The 22,443-nt window shown below is 37.2% G+C and overlaps 3 protein-coding genes across 3 annotated transcripts in view; 1 reads left to right on the forward strand and 2 right to left on the reverse strand.

The window, feature by feature from the left end:
* Positions 1 to 1,871, reverse strand: part of LOC139979948 (uncharacterized) — a 103,571-nt gene extending 101,700 nt beyond the window's left edge. The window contains exon 1 of the mRNA XM_071991206.1: positions 1,623 to 1,871. Coding sequence (XP_071847307.1) covers positions 1,623 to 1,748 — 126 coding nt within the window. The 5' untranslated portion in view covers positions 1,749 to 1,871. The remainder of the gene's footprint in view (positions 1 to 1,622) is intronic.
* Positions 1,872 to 2,256: 385 nt separating this feature from the next.
* On the forward strand, positions 2,257 to 13,677 carry LOC139979954 (prostaglandin reductase 2-like). The gene is made up of 7 exons (XM_071991225.1): positions 2,257 to 2,408; positions 3,566 to 3,681; positions 4,019 to 4,225; positions 6,534 to 6,704; positions 8,949 to 9,158; positions 10,680 to 10,889; positions 12,115 to 13,677. The coding sequence occupies exons 1-7, from the start codon at positions 2,369 to 2,371 to the stop codon at positions 12,220 to 12,222; spliced, it is 1,062 nt and encodes a 353-aa protein (XP_071847326.1). The 5' UTR covers positions 2,257 to 2,368; the 3' UTR covers positions 12,223 to 13,677.
* LOC139979952 (uncharacterized) lies at positions 12,606 to 22,193 on the reverse strand. Its single transcript, XM_071991218.1, has 2 exons — positions 17,579 to 22,193; positions 12,606 to 15,530 (listed from the first exon to the last, which is right to left on the reverse strand). Exons 1-2 carry the CDS (start codon positions 18,506 to 18,508, stop codon positions 15,300 to 15,302), a joined length of 1,161 nt encoding a protein of 386 aa, XP_071847319.1. The 5' UTR covers positions 18,509 to 22,193; the 3' UTR covers positions 12,606 to 15,299.
* Between the last annotated feature and the right edge of the window lie 250 nt (positions 22,194 to 22,443).

Raw genomic sequence — 22,443 nt, forward strand, 5'->3', positions numbered from 1 at the left:
TGATCAGAAAATGTTGTGGGTTGAGTCAATCTATGAATTTTTCACTGTCAAATTGACCATGTGCTTCAGTAAATTGTCTGGGTGCAACGTTCGTGTGTAAACTACTGTACTTCCTACATCGTCAAAAGTAGCCATTGAAGTTTTTTTTTAATCGACATTGCGTAAAAAGCTAAATTCACATAGGCCTCCTATAATTTTGTTAGAGGTGATTGTTTGCAAAGAGCCCAGGATAAATGTTGGATCAGGTTTGAGCATGTGTAGTTGAAAATGAAGTTTGAACATGCCTATGTACATGCAGTAGTACAGTGAACTGTGTGGAATTTAGCGAGAGATATGCACACTGTAGGTACAGGGATTTGGTGCGTACGGAAGTACTGTACAAAGGCGGATGAAGGGGGTGGGGGTTAAGTTGGTTGAAACGGCAGGGTGAACAAGAGGCTAAGGCACTGGGCCATCTGCCCTATTTGTGTATAACATGCACAAAGTATAGGCAGTGATACGATCGTATCTTTGCAACTACACTAGTAAAAGTAGGTTATACAATAAAAGCATTTGGTGTTCGATGGGGACGCAACCTTTTTCCCACGGAGTTGTGCAAACAGTTTTGGGGGCTTGGGCCCCTGGGACGCAAACTTTCTTTCTCTTTTAACATTACTGTCTAGGTTTTTCATCCCAATTTCACTGTTTCCCAATATATTTTATGCACTGAAAAGGTAGGTCTGCTAGGACATATGGACAGCAAACAGTCTGGAAGTAACCGTGCTTGGATTCTTCAAAGTAGGCCAAAAGTATCTATGATGCATGTACAGGAATCCTTCATAAGCATGCAGAATGTGGCCAAATCCTTGCATAAATCCTGCATAAAATCCCGCAGGATCCTGCAGGATTTAATGTAGGCCTTTTTTATATGGGTAAAGCTGTCAGTCAAACTGGCTATGTGTATATAGTGTTGGGGTTAGGCTAACCCCTTTCTGCAGTCTGTCAAATATGAAACCACCAAAAATGTTACAAGTTCCTTCAAAGACCATGCATGTCTTCTTTAACTCTTTACTAGAATGTGGAACTGTGAGAGCAAGATCACTTCAGATGTGAGCAGGTTAGCCTATGCCTTCGGGCCCTAAGTAGTAATAGTGGAGTAATTTATTACTTAATAATAACGAACTGGCAACTTTTATTCATTGTCAAATGAATTCCTCAAATTATTATATCTCCTTCTGCAAATAGCAGTCATTTTAAAATGTTTTCATATTCTTTTCATTGGACAAAAATAACCAAATAGCCAAACTTTAGGCTGACTTAATAATTCAAGATGTGAATCTCACCTAGGCTACCTGTTGTTACTTAGTCAGTGTTACTAATCTGTTACTGAGTGAGTGTTAGGCCTACTTTTACCAAAGTAGGCAACATCATTCAAAGAGTTACGCTACATCTCTCAAACACCTAGGCTATTGAGACATCAAACTTATTTAATACTGATTATTCAGGCCTATAAAAGTCTACTGAAAATAATCAGTTTTAGCTTTAGGCCTACCCAACATAGGTCTAGATAGCCTATTACTAGTACCTATTGCCATATAATGGCAACAGGGAGACAATATTAATAAGCCTAGTCACAGTAATACCTTTGTAATAGTCAGTGGACAGTGATGTTCCGAGCCGCCTGATAGAGAAAACCCCCAGGGTCTTCCACCATATAAACAAATTTCAAAAAACGAAGGTGAAGAATCAGCTTCATCCTTGGACTTCATAACTGTACACTTTTGGAGCGAGTTGGGTGCAGAAGATAATAACAAATTCTTGGGGGAAAACGGGCAGCCCTACAAAAATTTCAGCAGTGACATATTTGGTTCAAATTTCGTTGGAGACCTGTGAAGTAATAACCCCTGGCCCATGAAATAAAAGTACAATATCTAAAATTTTATACACTGTTTGGGTACTACGCAAACAATTTGGAATCGATTTTTGTCATGCTAGAAGGTAAACATGTAGTCTGCTGCCTAGCCTTCGACTATTCCATTAAGTTAAATGTAGGGGTGAAAAACAAAATTGTAAGCAAATATATTTGAATTAATAAATATTATATTTCTATGATTGACCAATGTACATTTTTATAATATTTAAAATTATTTATAACAGGTACCTATGAGAAATATAGTTCATAATCTCGTAAAAACAAAAGAAAAAGTAAGCTGAGAAAATATTTCATCTCTATCAAGGTTGTTTCAATGAAAGGTCACATTTCAGGTGCTTCCCCATGCGTGTTGAACGTTTACCTGCGGTATGACTACTGTATTGAAGTTACTTGGGAAATGATAGCGCTCACTATTTCGGTTAATCCTAGTTGTTTCCGAATTTACAAGTGTTTTCGATGGCGCAGAACCATTGTGTCGTGCTAGATCATCGACCAGGTTTGCAATTTTGAATAATGAAGAGAATGAAAATGACCAATAACACCGAATTGAGTGAAGCGCAGTTAGCCCTGAAATTCTACACTACCGTTAAATGTCGTTGTATTGCATAGGCTAGGCCTAACTTAGGCCTAGGCCGAACCTAATGTATGATTTCGTTTGTGTAGACCAACCCAACAGTAGCGGTTTGAATTCCACAGAGTCCTATCATGCGAAGTATCGATCAATGTCCAATTCTACGCGAATCCGGGAATACATGTAGGACTACATTGCCATACGAAATAGAAAAAAAGATTATACCTGATACCATTAACAATTTCTGAAATTTTGATCAAACTCTTCCAGTTAAACTTTTACAGCACTAGGCTTAGGCCTAACAATTGGAAGCAAAATACACCTCTAGCCAGTATCAGGTTACAGTTTTAAGCTAGAGGATACAGACTATGAAGTTCATGGCCACATGTCTTAAGCAATTCACAAAATACTACTAGCCTAGATCCTCTTTAAATATTTAAAGGCATTGAAGACTCGCCTCAAACCACATGCCGCACTCTGAAAAGTTAACTTTCCGTTGCTTGCAAGTGAAGTTTTCTGCTTGTCGCTACAAAGTGCAGACAGTAATGAAACAAGATACATTGTTATCTTAAGCTGGACCTGAGATGTCCATCGCTGTATCGTTTGTACAATGTGCTGTGGGTAGTGACCGCAGCTGTATGTACTGACTGTACACTAGTGTCTAATTACCGACAGTAGCAAGCTGTGTGTGTATTTTCTGGGATGGATGGTGGTGTCTAACACTTCTGTTACGCCTCATTCGAAACTAGGTCAGATTACCGGCATGAGACTTTTCTTTGTGCGCGAGTCTTCACACCCTTTAAGCCATATATATCAAGCTATTTACTGGCACTACAGTAGTATACTGGTAATAAACAAGTAAGCCTACTGTTAAATATCTTACTATTCTGGATTTTCCAACTCACTACAATTTATATTATATAGATATATATATAGATATATATATATATATATATATATATATATATATATATATATATATATATATATATATATATATATATAAATGTATATATATATACATTTATACATATATATATATTGTGATATGTGTTATCTTATTCATGTTTTTGTTTTCACAGGAGAAGACAATGTAACTTCCGTTCAGTGCTTCCAATTCAAGGAGTGTCCAATGCCTACAATAGAAGACGGACAAATTTTGGTGAAGACCCTCTGTTTGTCAGTGGATCCATACATGGTATAAATACAAATTTTATGAACCATATCTTGAAAACATTCACCAAGAAAGTTTCAAAGAATACTAGAGAATCATCTTTGTTGATTTAATTAATTTCACATTTTGAAGATTAAGTTGGGCATATTTAAGCTGTTTCATGTGATGAGAACTAGCCATTTAAGTCGATGGAAATAACAATATCTGAAGATATCACAGTGCCACTAAAAAGTGAGTTAAGACTGGTAGCAACAAAACAGTAGAAGAATTTGCAAAGGTGAAAACAAAGTAAGGAGTTATGTTGGCAGTTGAATTTCTTCCGCTCAAAAGTTCAATCCAATATTTATTTTATTTCCTTCAGAGGAATAGACTGAATCAACAGACAGGGACAGATTATATGTCACCGTTGAAACTGGACTCCCCCATTGATGGAGGGGGAGTTGGCGTCATTGTTGAGAGCAAAAGTCGTCATTTCTGCAAAGGAGAGATTCTGGAGAGTTTCCACTGGCCTTGGCAGGAATATGCAAAGTATGAAGTAGAGGGATTTAATAGCCTTATAGTGAACAAGGTAAGCCTCAGCAGTATTATGCAAGTATGAAGTAGAGGGATTTAATAGCCTTATAGTGAACAAGGTAAGCCTCAGCAGTATTATGTAAGTATGAAGTAGAGGGATTTAATAGCCTTATAGTGAACAAGGTAAGCCTCAGCAGTATTATGCAAGTATGAAGTAGAGGGATTTAATAGCCTTATAGTGAACAAGGTAAGCCTCAGCAGTATTATGTAAGTATGAAGTAGAGGGATTTAATAGCCTTATAGTGAACAAGGTAAGCCTCAGCAGTATTATGTAAGTATGAAGTAGAGGGATTTAATAGCCTTATAGTGAACAAGGTAAGCCTCAGCAGTATTATGTAAGTATGAAGTAGAGGGATTTAATAGCCTTATAGTGAACAAGGTAAGCCTCAGCAGTATTATGTAAGTATGAAGTAGAGGGATTTAATAGCCTCATAGTGAACAAGGTAAGCCTCAGCAGTATTATGCAAGTATGAAGTAGAGGGATTTAATAGCCTTATAGTGAACAAGGTAAGCCTCAGCAGTATTATGCAAGTATGAAGTAGAGGGATTTAATAGCCTTATAGTGAACAAGGTAAGCCTCAGCAGTATTATGTAAGTATGAAGTAGAGGGATTTAATAGCCTTATAGTGAACAAGGTAAGCCTCAGCAGTATTATGCAAGTATGAAGTAGAGGGATTTAATAGCCTTATAGTGAACAAGGTAAGCCTCAGCAGTATTATGTAAGTATGAAGTAGAGGGATTTAATAGCCTTATAGTGAACAAGGTAAGCCTCAGCAGTATTATGTAAGTATGAAGTAGAGGCATTAAATAGCCTTATAGTGAACAAGGTAAGCCTCAGCAGTATTATGTAAGTATGAAGTAGAGGGATTTAATAGCCTTATAGTGAACAAGGTAAGCCTCAGCAGTATTATGTAAGTATGAAGTAGAGGGATTTAATAGCCTTATAGTGAACAAGGTAAGCCTCAGCAGTATTATGTAAGTATGAAGTAGAGGGATTTAATAGCCTTATAGTGAACAAGGTAAGCCTCAGCAGTATTATGTAAGTATGAAGTAGAGGGATTTTATAGCCTTATAGTGAACAAGGTAAGCCTCAGCAGTATTATGTAAGTATGAACTTAGAGGCATTAAATAGCCTTATGTAGATGTACCCTATTGTTTTGGTTTCCCATCTCATGAATAATAAATGAGTGGGCAGGGCTTGTTAACATGTCAATATCTCTTCAACCGCCTGCATGGCTGATTTAGTTTATGTTTGGTACGGTGATGTAACTACATAATATGTACATGTTCTTTGCAACAACAATTTTACCTCATGAATAGTTATGAATAGAAGGGGCTTAATGGGAAATTGTCAAAAACAGATTCTGAACACTATATCTCAACAAACACAAGTTGAGTCACTGTGATACTTGGTAGATAGATGCCCCATAATGAGTAGATGTACCCTATTTGAATGTTATTATGTCTAACTTAATTTATCTTCTGAACATGTAAGTTTCATCTTAGTTTATTGTTATTTCTATCTTAGTTTATCTTCTGAACATGTGAATCTCATCTGAGTACATTGTTATGTCTATCTTAGTTAAGTCTTGTTGGTCCCAAGGGAATTAGGAAACCAACAGAAACTCATTTGAAACCTTACCCATGTGGTAATGGTGGATAAACGCTTACATGTCAAGTGTTGTCATTGTCCCTATGTGAAACTGCACAGCACAAAAAGAATACATCCTGATCAGCCTGGCTTCAGGATATAACACCCCACTCAGCATGTCTTTCACTTGGTTGTAACCATGCCTTATTTTCAATTGACAACAGGAAGGACAAAATCCTACATGGTTAGTTATTAAGACAGCTTGAAGGCATTGAAGACTCGCCCCAAACCGTGGGCGGCCATCTGAAAAAGTTAACTTTCTGTTGCTTGTAAGTGACGTTTTGTTCGTGTCGCTACAAAATGCAGACAGTAATGAAACGTGATACCTTGTTATCTTTAGCTGGACCTGAGATGTCCATCACTGTATCGTCTATACACTGTGCTGTGGGTGTTGACCGCAGCTGTATGTACTGACTGTACACTAGTGTCTAATTACAGACGGTAGCAAGCTGTGTGTGTATTTTCTGGGATCGATGGTGGTGTCTAACACTTCTGTGACACCTCATTCGAAACTAGGTCAGATTACCGGCATCAGACTTTTCTTTTTGCGCGAGTCTTCACACCCTTTAAGAGAGAACAAGTTAAGAATAAAGTGATCACACTTGGTCTTCTTTGATAAATCCTAATTTTTTTTTATTTCTCCTTGTCAAAGGTTGAGAGTGAACTAGTAAAGAACCATGTGTCACTGATACTGGGAGTTCTAGGTATTCCTGGACTAACGGCCCTATTGGGCATCTCAGAGATGGGTCATGTGGTCGAGGGAGCCAACCAGACAATTGTAGTTAGTGGTGCTGCCGGTGCCTGTGGCTCCCTGGCTGGACAGGTGAGTTCAAATCTGTGTGAAGGGGAAAAAAATTGTTTAATCTTGTTTAACAATAACCTGCACAGTATATGTAGTAATGTATTTTTCATCTCAGAGTTTTCACAAGGTTCAACAAAATAATGTCATTGAAGCTAACATTGACCTTTCAATACTTGACATGACTGTCTTTTGTGTAAAGGGTGCATGAATACTCCAATTAATTGCACTGTAATATCACTAGCTTGTTTCTGGCTTGCCTACAGTGTTTGGTTCAAGAACAAAATTCTACATTAGCTATTATTTCTTGAGAGTGCGTTGCAAGCTACCGCCAAAATATTTTGATGTAAGACAGAGTCATTTGGGCAGTTTCTGTGTATGCGTAAGATTTTAGGATGATGTTTCCAGATCCGCTACACAGGGAGTTAGCTTCAACATCCCCAAGGCAACACCCCCTCACCAGGGCAACACCCCCTCACCAGGGCTACACCCCCTCCCCAGGGCTACACCCCCTCCTCGATAACATTCTGGATCCATCTCAATTACTGGAGTAAAACAGCAATAACAAGTTAACAAAACAGCATAGTTCATGTTGATCTGTAAAAGTTGTGACCTTTAGAGATTGGGTATATTTTGGCAAGGAAGAACCATAAAGGGATTATCATTCTGGTTACAATTTCTCTTTGGTGTTGCTTAATACACAAGTCACACAATGGTCAAGTCAAATGCAAAACCCTTTACTATGTAATGAGTAATATCTCTATTTTGGTGTCTGTTATCTCTGCATAGTCTAATTAGTCATCGAGAAAATCTAAATTTATCATTTTTGAGATCGTTAAAATGTAGGCGGGAAAAAAGAATTGTCCCAGTTGAGATACTAGTCAGACCTTGGAATGCCGGATACTTGATCAACTTTAATATCAAAGTAGACATTCTTTAATCGACATTCGTGCTGACATGATCGGAATCGATTTAAGAACAAGATAAGAGATCCAACAATCAACATTGATAAGAGAAGGGCAAACATGACTACTGAACTACGAAGGTCCTTCAATTAAAAATAACAAGAGTAAACAACCTCAATTCTAGAGTATGATGATAAGATTACTGTGGCATGTATGAGAGATAATTTGTAGGAATGACTGATTATTTTTTTTTTTAGTAATCAGTGCATTTGATATTGTCATGGTATGACATAGAAATTATGACTGTTGTTATCACATATAGCATTATATCACTATTCATGGTTTAGCTCTGAAATATTAGTCATATGTGTAACAGATACTGTGGTTAAATAAAACACAAAAAGAAAACACTTGATCAGCAAACAGAGCAAGATATGTTTTTGAACAATTTGAATATTATGATGTACAATAAATGAGTGTGGTGTGAACTGGCATAATTAAGTCTTGGCTGATTCTACAGTTGTAGAACAGAAACCATCAAACCAACTTTTACCAGAAACAGCTACACCGTCATAGGGTAAAGAAGTCTGTCTAGCCTCCAAATCTTATGCATCGATTAGAAACAGGAATTTGTAAAGAACCAGAACCAACCGTTGAAGCCAGCCACCACTCATTGCCTCCTCCAACCCTCAAAAACATGCTGCCTTCCTGTAACTGTCCAGCCACGTTTCTCTCCGACCCGGCCCGCAAAGATGAAACTTAAGAAAAAATCTTAACTTTTCTGATCTCTTATTTTACCGATCAGGGGCTTTCGCCCCTGGCTCGCTTAAGCGCCATTCGTTAAAGTAGCTATTTACAAGACAATCTATCTATCTATCTATCTATCTATCTATCTATCTATCTATCTATCTATCTATCTATCTATCTATCTATCTATCTATCTATCTATCTATCTATCTATCTATCTATCTATCTATCTATCTGTCTATCTGTCTATCTGTCTATCTGTCTCTCTGTCTCTCTGTCTATCTGTCTATCTATCATCTACAGTTGTAGTTAAATATAGATTAAGAACATTATGAGGTGACAAGAACATTATGAGGTGGCAAGAATGTGCCTGCTTGGTGGACTCAGAGGTTGTAGTGAAATATAAATTAAGAACATTATGAGGTGACAAGGATGTACCTCTTTGGCTGACTGGTATCAATGAGTTTGCTTGGCAGAATATACTTATTCTAGCTCAGAGCTGGTTGTGTAACAAACCAAATACACTTTGATCAATCTAACAGCATTCATGGGCTTTGGTAGTCTTCTAAAGATTTAAATTTATGCAAATTACATTTTGTTTCGATTTGCATTTCAGATTGTCAGACTTAAAGGCTGTACCAATGTAGTTGGTATATGTGGAACTGCTGATAAATGCAACTTTTTGAAAGAAGAATTAAATTTTGACAACGCAATAAACTACAAAGAAGATGACGTTGATGCTAAACTGGAAGAGTTTTGTCCGAACGGAATCGACGTCTACTTTGACAACGTCGGGGGTAACATTAGCAACTCCGTCATCAGAAAGGTAGAGAGAGTTTGAGCAACTAGAAATATATGTTTGCCGTAAGAGTCAGTGTACACCAGTATGGTGCTCACAGTTCCATTCAGTTATGCAGTGCGCAATTATGGAAGAAGCAAAAATACAACATTTACCTTTATCTTATGTGATAGATATGTTTTACGGTGGGGGGGGGAGGGGGTGGGGATAATTTATTTGTATAGTACAGCAATATGCTATGCATAGTGGACAAGCTGCAACACAAATGTTAACATGTATAGTAGTGTCTGTATACAGAAAAAGAAACTTTGCAAACCTCACAACTACTATGCAAATTTTAACATTTGTAACTATTTTAACATCATTTAAGTGATTCCCTGATTTGTAATCTCAGGATTATAAATTAATGACATCATTTTTGTCGTAGAAAGACAAAGAAAAGACTCAAAACAGTTGATCAAAATGACATGTACATTTAAGGCAGGCCTCACAAAGTATGACTGCCGTTGACTTTGTCGTTAGTTTTTCACAACTACTAAACTACTGCATCGATTCTTGTAATGTATGTGTCACACTGCCTTCCTTCTCGACCAATCATCATGTTACAGTCTCTTAATGGTTCAGTAACACTTGTTCATCACAATGACACGACTTACTGGACAGAGAGAGACACACACCAGTAATCGTGTCAAAACTTTGCTATTTCAGCAAAATTTTCAGTCACTCTTTTTTCTTTCTTTTTTTGACTGTTGTCCGGCCTCTTTATTAACCAGTTTAAATTTCCATGAAAGGCAGCAAATCATTCTAGATAATTTGTATTGTATTTATACTAGTTCCTAGCACACAGAAGCAAAAATAACAAGTAAGGCACACACTCTAATAGGTTTGTGTACCTCAAGTCAACAAAACACGCAATGCTTTTGTCATCCCCTAAATATTTATGAATGGGAATTCACGTAACAATGACGTCACCGAAATCCTGAAACTAACTTGAAAGGAATACATATATGAATATACCCCTCAGATTGGCATGCTGTAAATTCACAGTACTTTAGCTCACAGTTAGGGAAATGATGGTGCCATACTAGTATCAAATCATGTACTTTTTAATCTGACAATTCTTTATACTTCTTTATACCAACAAACAAATGGACATGAAAACCACTTGGTCAAGTATAAAGCCTCGTGAGAATTTGTACAATGAAAGTTGAGTGGGTAGTTAATTTATGGTCAACTCTGTTACGAGAATAATCTTTGCTCTTTTCTTTTTCTGGAAGGTATGGGGAGTGGGGTTGCATTTTGAGAGCGAATGCATATTAATTTCACTGCATAGTTGTTTCAAGTGCCTGGATTGTTTTGCAAGCAACTAAATTTGTGAAATTCTAGGCATGACTTAGATTTTTGTGAACAAAAGACAGGGACACATAATGAAATCAATTGTGAAGCAATCGTAACACAACATTTTTGCTAACATATGATACTTAATCTTAAATTCCCTATACAGAAATTAAAATATACAATTTTTGTTTTGTTTTTTTGTACCTATAGATGAACAAAGATTCTCATATTATCCTGTGTGGCCAGATATCAATGTACAATACTTCCCAACCGTACCCACCGCCATTAGACGAGGAAACGGAACAGATCAGAGAGGCTCAGAACATCACCAGGGAAAGATTTCTGGTCCTCAACTACTATGACCTCTTCCCCAAGACTCTTGCTGAGCTGAAAGAATTATATCAAGAGGGAAAGTTAAAGGTACGGCACAACTTTTAAAGAACCGTTTCCTTTTCTTTGTATCAATCGTTTTGCCAAAGCTTCTTATTCTGCGGACGATAGATGAGGTACAGAGATACAAAATGAGCAACTTGTTGATCAGACGCTTCTCTCATCAGCCTCTTTGATCGCTGATTTTTATTTGGAGAGTGGGTATTGAAGCACTGATATCATAAACACAAGCTGGAATGACTTTCTTCTTCTGGTTTTATGCAATTGGCATTCTTTGTCAATTCCTTAACAAGGCTTACTCGATGGAAAAGAACAAGCGAACGATTCTGACTAATTTGCAAAGGTTGAAATTGAGGAATGAGAAACATGAAAAATAAGTGGTTGGTATGGTTGCTATCTTCAACAACAATGATTGTCACGCTCTGATTTCAAATAAAATTAATAAATCTCATGATCATTACTTATCTAATCAATCGAATAAGGTATGAAGACAATCAGTGGGTCAATGAGTCATCTTTCTTTTGTTTCTTCCTCTTTTGCCGTGGCAACCAACGTGGCATTTTATCTGTCAGTTTGTGTTTTTTAATCTGTCTATATCTCAACATCAGTTCAAAGGCTGTTGCCTGCAAGCCATCGCTCGATCCATACAGAGCTGCTCAATCTGTTGCACATTTCTAGGCCCTTAATAAATGTAATGCAAAAAATTGGGTCAAAGGTCGTTTGGGTTCAAGGGAAGCTAGCCCAAACATGACATCCTGATAATACTTCTCCTGGATGTATAATTCGAAATGACTGAAAAATGATGGCAATGGTTTGGTTGGTTGGCACAAAAAACTTGTATATGGATAAAAGGTGGAACACCATTTTTAGATCATATTTGGTTGAAACTTTGAAATGTTTTCAATTCAGATCTCCTTTCAGACATTTAGGATACTTTCTTATCAAATTTGGTAACAGTTATAAGTTGGTAGTGTGCTTATTTCATCATATGAACCCACATAGAAGGTCAGATTCAGGCAGTATATTAAACCTAGAGACTGTATACACTGTGTTGTAAGTTTTTAACCAAACATATTAATATACATACATTCCATGTGAAGGACCCAACTTTGAAGGGGACATATGCCATCTTCTAGTTGACATATTTTCAATCGCAATATTTGGAAAATATTCAAACATTTCGAAAATTACAACTTTAGTTTACCCACAGGCTCACTTAATGTTTTGTCTTTTCATTTTATTCCATTTCTTCCAGTACCAGGAAACTGTATCAGAAGGGCTTGAGAGTGCACCGGAAGCATTTGTTTCCATGATGGCTGGTGGTAATATTGGTAAACAGATAGTCCATGTGGCTGACCCTTGACATCTCATGAATATGCAATCAAAAATCTACATTTCAGGCAGATATTATATCTAGTGCTTCTTGTCAATCTTCTTGTGTATTCATTAGAACCTTTTAGCTTCTTGCCAGGAGTTAACTTATATCTATTTGAAAAGTTACCAAAGCAAAAGTGATGTTTTCATTTATTTATATTTAAAAATCTCTGCATTTTGCTATCATTTTTTATGATTAGTTCAAGGTCACCAAATCAAGATGTAAGAAGGAATACGATACCTAGATGCTGATGTGGATTGTATGTTTTACAGCTCAAATATATATATATTAACTATGGATCCCACCTTAGGTTGACAGTTACATTGAATTACACACTAAATTTAATCTAACCCTAACCCTTTTTTCTAACCCTAACCCTGAACCGACCCTAACCAAAACTTTTAAATGAACGTTTTAGAGGACGGAGAACATTATAAAGCTATTTGCGACAATAAAAAAGTGTCTTAAAATGGTAGTGAAAACATTAGGTCGACACTGAAATGTCGACCTAAGGTACACTGTTGACCTAAGGTACACTTTTTTACCATAAACTGTCGACCTAAGGTACATATCATGAGTATATATATATATATTTATTTATATTCAAGTACAAAGAGAATTAAGCTGGACAGTTGTATTCAAACTAATGAAAACATTTTTAACAGGGTGCAATAGTTTGTTTCTTCAACACTAAAGATGTTTTTTCCCCCCTTCGCTTTTTTTTGATATTCTTTTCTCAGTTTTCTGTATATATTTCAATGTTTTGCTTCTTAGAGTAATTTCTGGTAATTTATGTGTGTGATATATTAGAATAAAGCTTTTGCAGTCGATACAGTGTCGTTCTGTAACCCTATTACCAGGATTTCTTGCTCTGTAGCTGTGTCCAAGTATTCTGTATATCCCCTTTGCCATACTTACATGCACTTGGGGAAAGATTAACACTTCTCCGGGCACAGGATGCCCTCAGGCGTTGATCCAGGTGCTGGGGGGGGGGGGGTGTGTACATCTCTTTTTTTTTACCCTATTACAAAAACTTCATAAAAAACTTAATACAGAACACAGCTCTGGTAACTTAACCGGGCAAGAGGTTTAACATGGTTATTATTGCAAATTAGAAGTTTGAAGTGCCAAACCTGGATCGGAGAGTAGTAAGTGAATAGATATCACTTTACTTACCCTAATTCTTGGATCAGAGAGTAGTAAGTGAAGTAGTGTCACTTTATCTACCCTAATTCTGATGCATTAACATATACATTTTCAGTACTCTACCACATCAAAATTAGGATTTTTGTTTTTCTCTTTTTTCTTCTACCTTTCCTTTCTAATGTCAACTGCATTATTAAAGGTTAATGCTATACTGCTACTCCTATGAATTTTACTATATTTTTTACTTTTATTTCAAAATGTGAGAGCTAATTAAATTTTATAATCATTCTAAACATATCATTTCATTAAATTGTCATATTTTTCTTTTAACCTCTTGCAAAAAGAACTGTCGACTTCCATACCATCCATGCCTCCACCCCCCCCCCAAATCAATAGAATGGGTAGAGCAGGGTATATTAGCCAACCCATCCCCCACTGGCAGACAGACTATTACAAAAAAAAAATCCTAAAGTACAGCCCATAAGCATATTTCCTTTCACAACCTATGCAATCGAAAATTCTTCAACATTGTTTCAAAAGTTGCAAAACATCGCACCAGTTTTGCATCTAGGCACCCTCCATTTGTACAAAATCTCTGAAATGGGGGAAGGGGCACCCTTCCCTTAGATCCCTCCCCCGGATGACATCACATCTTACCCTCCCCCACTGTAAAACAAATGGTGACTTGCACCCCCCTAGGAAAGAGCCTAACATCATGTCATGATTAGTCATCAAAACAGGCTTGTTTCGTCCGGCACACCACAAAGGTTCGTTTGGTGTATTATCCAACTAAGGAAGATTATTGAAAAGAACTCACGTTTCCAATGACAAAATGACTACTGTGAATTACAAAGCTTCTTTTTTGAGGGCTGGGGTGGGAGGGGGCTTGGGGAGGGGGCTGTCTGTCATTTTATTACACCTTCCAGGTATTCTTCCAAATGAGATTGTAATTGATCGAACTAAAGACACCCTCCTTGAATTAATTCCTGTCTATGAAATGAAAGCTAATTGATTAATGAAGATTACATTAATTGGATCCTTAGCATTGTGTCGCCCAGACACATTTTCTTCCTTATTATTAGCATAAATCACATGGAAAAACGCAAGTTGAAAAAATCTTAAGAAGATAAAGAAAAGGAAAAATTGTGGTATTTTACTATCGAATGGTACTGAAAAATGCGTCAAAACCAAATACTCCTCTGTAACACATTTTCTTTGATTTACTTTATTTCATCTAAGTCACATATTAATAAATATGGGAGAAACAGATTAACAAAATAAAAACGGGGGTTAACAACACACATAAATAAATAATTGCACAGAGTTTGTGTCAGCAGGCCACATATCAAATCTACAATGGTGTAAAACGTACAACTCCGCTGCAGGAAATAAACATTCAAGCTTGGTCTTTCGTCATCATATTTAGTTACTGCATTTGATTTTCATTTTCGCTATAACTGTCTTCATTTTGGAAAAGAAAAATCTGTATATGCTAATTGGCGTAGACACTGATGAATACAATAATGTACTAAGGGTTTACTCCTTCCCCACCCCATATCTTTTTGGAACCTTTCTGTTGAGGGAGAGGTTTAACTAGTTTTGCATCTGTAATACACATGAGTGGCGAAGGGAAGGGGGGGTCAGAAGGTACAGTCGGGGCGGGAAATATGGGATAGGCAATGTATTTTCGTTTCCTGCTTAACGAAATGAAAGCTAAATAGAGGGCGCCCGGTGACAATTGTCTCCCAGGCCCTAATTTTCGACATCACTGTACTTCTAAAGAGGGGAATATAAAGAAAATGCACACATGAAAATATATCAGTACAAAATACCGTTATACCAAATGTACAAGCACGTTAATAACGACTAATGTTTTTTATTGATATTAAGGTAAACAGTCTCATAATTAGGCAACTGTTTTATGCGAGGGTTTCTGTCTTGCTGATTATTTCCGCCACCGATTGGTGGTATCCAGGTGAACACCGACAGCAGACCTGCAACAGGACCAACTTTAACGCTGCTTGGTTTCTCTTCTTGAAGAAAACGAAGAGCACCGGATCGATCACATGATTGATTGATAATAACCATATCGTTAAGCTGAAAACAATCTCTGGAGTCTCGACTTGAAAAGCTGCTAAAAGTCTTTCGATCTGCCAAAGAAAAGAAATAATTTAAAATATTGATAAGCACTCTCGTAAAAAATTCATGTGTCGTCACGACTATTTTTTTTATTAGAGGGCGACATGCTAGAATGGACTAACGACACGTTGTTCGTTAAGCACAGAAATAGTCCGATTAAACCCTTTTTGAAAATTTGTGGAACTTATTTATATATAAGCTATATATGTAAACTTTGAAGGGATCCTAACCAAGTAGGGTTCAGACCCAGTGTAGCAAACCATTTTTTTTCAAAATCCAGGCGTGAAATTATTTATTGTTTAAATCGTCTTAAATTAGTATGCAATATATCTAGATGCCAATACCAACAACAATAGCTGTATTTGACTCAAACGTGTTCTATAATAGTCACACTTTTACTATCATGTTTCAACGAAACGAGAGTCAACTTCAGTGGTCTCAAAACGGCAAGGAGTAAAAAAAGAGCATGCACAGTTCATTGAGGTTTCGATGACTTCATTGCACTAGACTTCTGCTCGAAGTTAACCAGAAATAGCTGTCACAATATAAATGGCCCGAACCACTATTTTGATGTACAATTACACTATGGCATGGTAAACACAGGTCAGTCTACTGTACCTGACATTACATACTGTACCTCCAGCAAAAACAATAGGGGTCTTGTACTCAATGTGACGTATCCACACACCATATTAAGGGAAGTATCCACGATTGACATCGTTATAGATATCATGTAAAAGGGTTTTCAAAGTTTGAACTCTGGTGACCTCAAATGAGATTTGACCACACAAACAACAGGATTCTTGTACCCAATATTGCAAACCCATAAAGTATACCGTGTATGAAAAGTATCCTTGATTTCTACTCTGAGAAATCATGTTTTAAAGGTTTCAGGCCTCGACACTGAAATATATTTAAGTACTCGCTATTTGGCGACCGCGACTACTCGCCAAGACGCAAAACTCACTCGCCACTATGACTGCCGTTCAAATTTCCATAGAACAGATCTACAACATCAGTACTTTCTATGAACAAATGTAAGGCACTTGGGCAGGTACATGGTGCTAAGTAATTGCACATTGGAAAATTATGTGCAGTATGAAATTTAAATTCTTTTCACCAAAAGTAAGTGATGAACAAAGTGAAATAACGGTCGCAGAAACGTATATAAGCAGCTAGGCCTACTGTAGTGTCTCAGACAAATAAACATAACACATCTGCAAAAATACCTACGAAGATAGCTTGGCTTCTATGACATTAGGGCTCCTCTATAGTATTAGGCGTTTAGTTAGGTGCGCGCATCCTAAGCATATACAGTACCTCGCTGCTACTCGACTAGCGCGATTCGTACATTTTCCAATTATTTATCTTGTCTTTTAGCTGCAGATTGGTGTGCGAAATATATCGCTATTACTCCATTACACTACCTAAATCGAAGCGATCTTTTTACTGAAAATCTACGGTACATTTCGCCCAGTTTGGACACTTTCTTTCTGTAACTATAGTGTCACGTCCGACTTCAAATCGTGACTCGTAATCGACAGGATGAATATCATATAGCGGTACTGTCAGTACGAGTGTTACCAACCAATATGGGAGGACAGTTATAGAGCATATTTCCCTAATTTTTATTTCCCCCCCCCCCCCCACGAGCCACATGTGCATGTCAGAGTTGTCCACGAACCCCCAACTTTTCGAGACACGATCTGAGTCATTATTATACTATCATACGCATATCGGCCTGGGCCTGTTTCATAATTCAGTTTTTTATCACATGCACGGTACCGTACTACCGTACTATGGCACATATGCGTATATGGAACGCGAAAAGAGTTTGTCGATAGGTACGACTTTGTACATCACTAAATTAAATGATATATCAGATTTTCGTTCAACAACAATTACTCTAATTTTGACTTTCAGAAACGTCTCACAAACCCCATGGGATGGACTCACGCACCCCCTGGGTGTCTATGCACCCCAGTTAGGGAACCCCTGGTAAAGAGCCACAGGGTGTTAGCTAAAATGGCTGTAAATTGTTATCGAACGTTTTACTTACGTATAGCGGTAGCCAAGAGATGGTATAGATAATAGAGACTGCTATGAACAGCGCCGCTAGATGAATGTCTCGTTTCGTATTTCGTTCATTGGGTTTAGCGATAGTTTCTGGGTGACGTCGCGTTATCCCACTCTTGTTAATGATGCTGGCCTCATTACCACTCTCGAAATTTGTCGTAATTTGGGTTCCGCTCTCCATACCTGTGACTATTTGCGGGACAGTGGTTGACAGTCCTTCTGGTGCAATCTTTTTAACCCTGAATCGCAGAATGTACCTTACAACGATTAAATTGCAAACCACAAGAATCAACACAATGGAGAATCCGATGATGAAAAATATGGTTGTGTGAACTAATATCAAATCGACATCAAGATGAAGGTCACCGGGGGAAACACATCCAATTTCGTTCTCGGTTTCATAACTGTATGCGCCTACACCCATGAATGGTAGCAACGTGAAAATAAATGCAGCAAGTACGGTAACCAAAGCGCCCATTTTGGCCTTAAATAATGTCACATGCTTACGGTAGTGAAAAGGTGCCATAAGCGCAACACACCGTTCCATACACATGACAACATTAGCCAGGCCAGAAACAGTGGTGAAGAAGATGCCAGTTGAAACTCCAAACTCGCAACGAAAAACGAGACTCGATTTCAAAGGGGACACAAGCCCACGAATAAGAAAGAAAACGACTGCAATGAAGTCTATCTTTAACAGAAATCCAAGCAGAAAGTAAGGCACGGTTTTGCTTTCGTTATTTGTTCCAAACGTTGCTGCTTTTCTTGTAGCCAAAACAGCTAAAATATGAAATAATAATCCGAAAAGTAAAATAACAAATGCGAATAATCCTCTCCAAAGTGAACTGCTTGTTCCTTCAGCAGCAGAGGAGGTGGTCACTTGTGGTACGTCTGTTACCATAGTAACATCCATTTTGATTTTCTGTTCAGCTGGAGAGATGTGGATGGCCTATACTTTAAATTGATCTGTATAAGCGAAATAACCAGTCACTCTTCTAAAACGATTATCATAAGTATCAATCTTAAATGACGAAGTCTTTGAAGAAAGCTAAATGACGGAGTTTTGTTCACAATTTTAACAGTCGTCCGTATCTTACAGGTTCCATAGACTCCCGTTGGCTTCTTCCTTAGTTTTCTACCGAATAAATTGTTACTTCTCTTAAAAAATTGTTTATTATACTTCAACTTACCAAACATACAACAACATGGAATTATTACCGTGTAATACAACTGTATCGTCTGTAATAATTTAAAACTCGAGTAGAATTAGACAAGTTTTCTCAGTACAGTTCAGCCTATATAATTGCCGTTCTAAATGTCTTCTATGAAATCGATGCAGCCTTCCACAAAATCGGTATTGATAAACAATTTATCACCTTCTCAAATTCGATGTTCGTTAGAAGAAAAAAAAAACAGAACAATTTAGTTCTTATTAATGAGAACATTTCTTCGAAAACACAAATGTCTTCTTGTTGAACTATATACGCAGGGGGTGAAATTACATCACCAAAAGCATCCAATTATATCACATGTTGAATCACCATTGAAATGTATGTAAAGAAATAAACACAGTAAGAAAATTCACAGAATAACTGTTGTCACAAGCTTCTTCCTTTTCTTTTTTGAAGACTGCTAAATGGTTTTGTTTTTCAATAATTATTATTACTTGTTCACAATTAGGCTAATGGAGACAATTCCTAAACGTTGCCGTAAAACCGATGCTCTCTCTCTAAATATGGGCAAAAATGAGAAAGGATATTCGAAAGAACGAGTCTTGCGTGACAAGACGCTTTTCGAAAATATAATGAATTAAAAACAAAGCTTTAAATAGAGGCTATATACTTTCTAAGGTTAAAAAATTAAAGCAACAGTGGGAGAATCGTCGCGAAAACCCTTTTAAAGTTTTTATCCCCTATTTATTTCGTTTGTTGTTTTGTCTGCAGTCAGTTGGAGATTATCAGAATGTCCACTGTTTGTGTTTTCACTATTTTGTAAATAAACATGCTTACCGATAACCGCTGGTGAACTAAGCTAAGCACTGTAGCATGTCGAATGCGTAATATACAAGAGTATAAATGACACAGATATTGAACACGTTAATAACCAAATTCCGATAAAATATTGGTCTATACAATAATATAATCAGCAGTTATTTTTACGACGCTTAAGCGACCACAAATGTGGGAGAAGCCCGCAAGGGCTTATGAATTACAACTTACACGTCGGGTGGCTTCCAATTCAACATTTAACTCTAATTTTCTAATTTTCTATATCTCTTACCAAAGAAAACATGTAGATTTACTGAAAGTCGTCGATTTACTATCTGAATATATTGGTTTGTATACAATAACAGATCAATAAACGTCTCCAGAGAACAAAACAACAACAAATCATTCCGATTCTTCAAAACGGATGCAGCCGCTTTCGTTGTCAAAAACTATCCTCAATTCGATCGATATAAATATATATATTATTTTAAAGTTTCTTTGTTTCCATTGTGCAGGCGAATGTGTGCATTCTTCCAAGGAAACGTGAAGTTAACCGTTTTTCTTTTCTACGCGAAACGTTCCTATTATCTTGACAGCGCCTGCAGTGCTGCGTATAGCAATGTACAAAGACACGAGTTAATGACAGATCTCTGGAAAAAATAGTAAAGATTACAAACTCCCTGGAGAGACAGGGAGCGAGAAGTTAATATACGAATAGAATAAGATAGCGATTCCAAGATGAATTAAATAGGACGCAAAACCCTATGACGAGGAAAAGATAAATGGACACTAGCGAAAGATGAATCCTGATTGGACGGTAAGCTTTGTCTCCGCATTGACGTCATAGTATATGTAAGCCTATCATGGTAAGGCGTAATAACGTTTGATGGCCATGAAAGACTTAGGAAACTTTGCATTTTAGCATCTCATCTGTTAAACTGAACAGCAAATTGTAAAACCACTGGGTCCACCTGCAGCAGAGCTTATACTGAATATCCTCTTCATATACGGCCCGAACTCTGCCCGACTGAAGAAAACTTAGAAAGCGATGCAACCTCGGCTGTCGTGATCTCTAGTTTTGCGATATTCGTCAATACCCTTAGTCGTACAACAGACTCCCGCAGTCCCTTAATCACTGCACAACTAACGAAGTATATCTGACACGACTTCCCAATGGCATGATTGTCACGGTTAATCATAGGGGCTGTATTTCGTGCGATTAAAAAGGAACTAATTGGATACATTGATAGAATTACCTCGGCTATTTAATCCCATAGAAGTTTAATGAAAGACTAGATTTAAGCGCCAGGTTATGCTTTGTTTGGATTTGTTAGAGTATTTGCGTAAACAACTTTTGTATAGACACCAGCGTCTCAAAATATCGTGTTAACCGGAATTGTAACTAAGCAGCTTAAGCAGGTGTGGCCTTGTTAATTAAAATGTCCTGTCACATTTTCGGAAGGCGAAATCAGGGATATTTTGGAAGTCACTCCAAAATTAGTTTCCAAGCAGAGGAGACACATCTATTGAAGAAGCTCCACATTGTTGTAACTTGATTCACCAGACAATCGCCACGAGATTGAATTTAGTAGCTGGGCCGTTAGTATAAAGTCAGTTATTTATTAGTGTGTGCGGCAGTATATAAATTGTGAAAGTCACTTTTTTTTTATTGGACACTGTCTGGGTGTTTACGCCTATTCGGCGTCCCATCGTGTTGGGAGACAGGAGAGAGAGAGAGCTCTGGATGCTCTAATTAAAGGGAATTTCATTCGATCATTTTTTGATGAGGGCGGTAGACCTACTTCACCACCTCGGGCGTTCGTGTTCCCGTTTCTACTTCGACTTATCTTCAAACCAACCTCTTGATTGGAGCGAGATTGGATTCCCGAGATTGGATTCCCGAGATTGGAGCGTTTGGAACTAACACTATATGATATATACCACCATACGGGTTTGAGTTTTGAAATTATTAAAAAAGAGGATATTGAAGACTCGCCCCTAACCGCGTGCCGCCCTCTGAAAAAAGTTAACTTGCCGTTGCTTGCAAGTGAAGTTTTTTTCTTATCGCTAACAAATGCAGACAGTAATGAAACGTGATACCTTGTTAACTTTTATCTGGACATGAGATGTCAATCGCTGCTATGTACACTGTGTTGTGGGTATTGACCGTAGCTGTATGTATTGACCACACTAGTGTCTAATTACCGACGGTAGAAAGCTGTGTGTGTATATATTGTCTGGGATCGATGGTGCTATCTAACACTTCTGTTACACCTCATTCGAAACTAGGTCAGATTACCGGCATCAGATGTTTCTTTGTGCGAGAGTCTTCACTCCCTTTAACAGTGGTAAAAGAAAATCAAAGAAAAGAAAACAAACGGGAAATTGTTAATTCCCTCCTCAGTGACATAGTCTGTATCAAATAAGTTTAATGTTTTTCGTATAAACTAATCGGGGACATCATTTTGTACCCTAAGAAAGACATCGCCGATTAGAAAGTTTCAGTTGAAATAATGTAAGTAACGTAGCCTATAATTAATTGATTCCATTATTGCTTTATTTTGTTGTCAATAAATATTGATTGATCAAGGTATATATATATATATATATATATATATATATATATATATATATATATATATATAATATAATATAACGAAAATCCACGTTTACTCCAAAAGAAAATATTATTAGAGAAAACCAGAGAAATAAGATATGACTCATAATTGACAAATAAGGAGTAAGTTTTACAAAATATATTGGAATTTTCGGTCCCCCTGGGACCTTCGTCAGCAATACTTGGCAGTCGAATGAGAAGTACAAAATGTGACACAATGAAAGTATGACGCTAGATAAGAGT

This window comes from Apostichopus japonicus, chromosome 14 (assembly GCF_037975245.1).
Source record: "Apostichopus japonicus isolate 1M-3 chromosome 14, ASM3797524v1, whole genome shotgun sequence".
NCBI classification, from domain to species: domain Eukaryota; kingdom Metazoa; phylum Echinodermata; class Holothuroidea; order Aspidochirotida; family Stichopodidae; genus Apostichopus; species Apostichopus japonicus.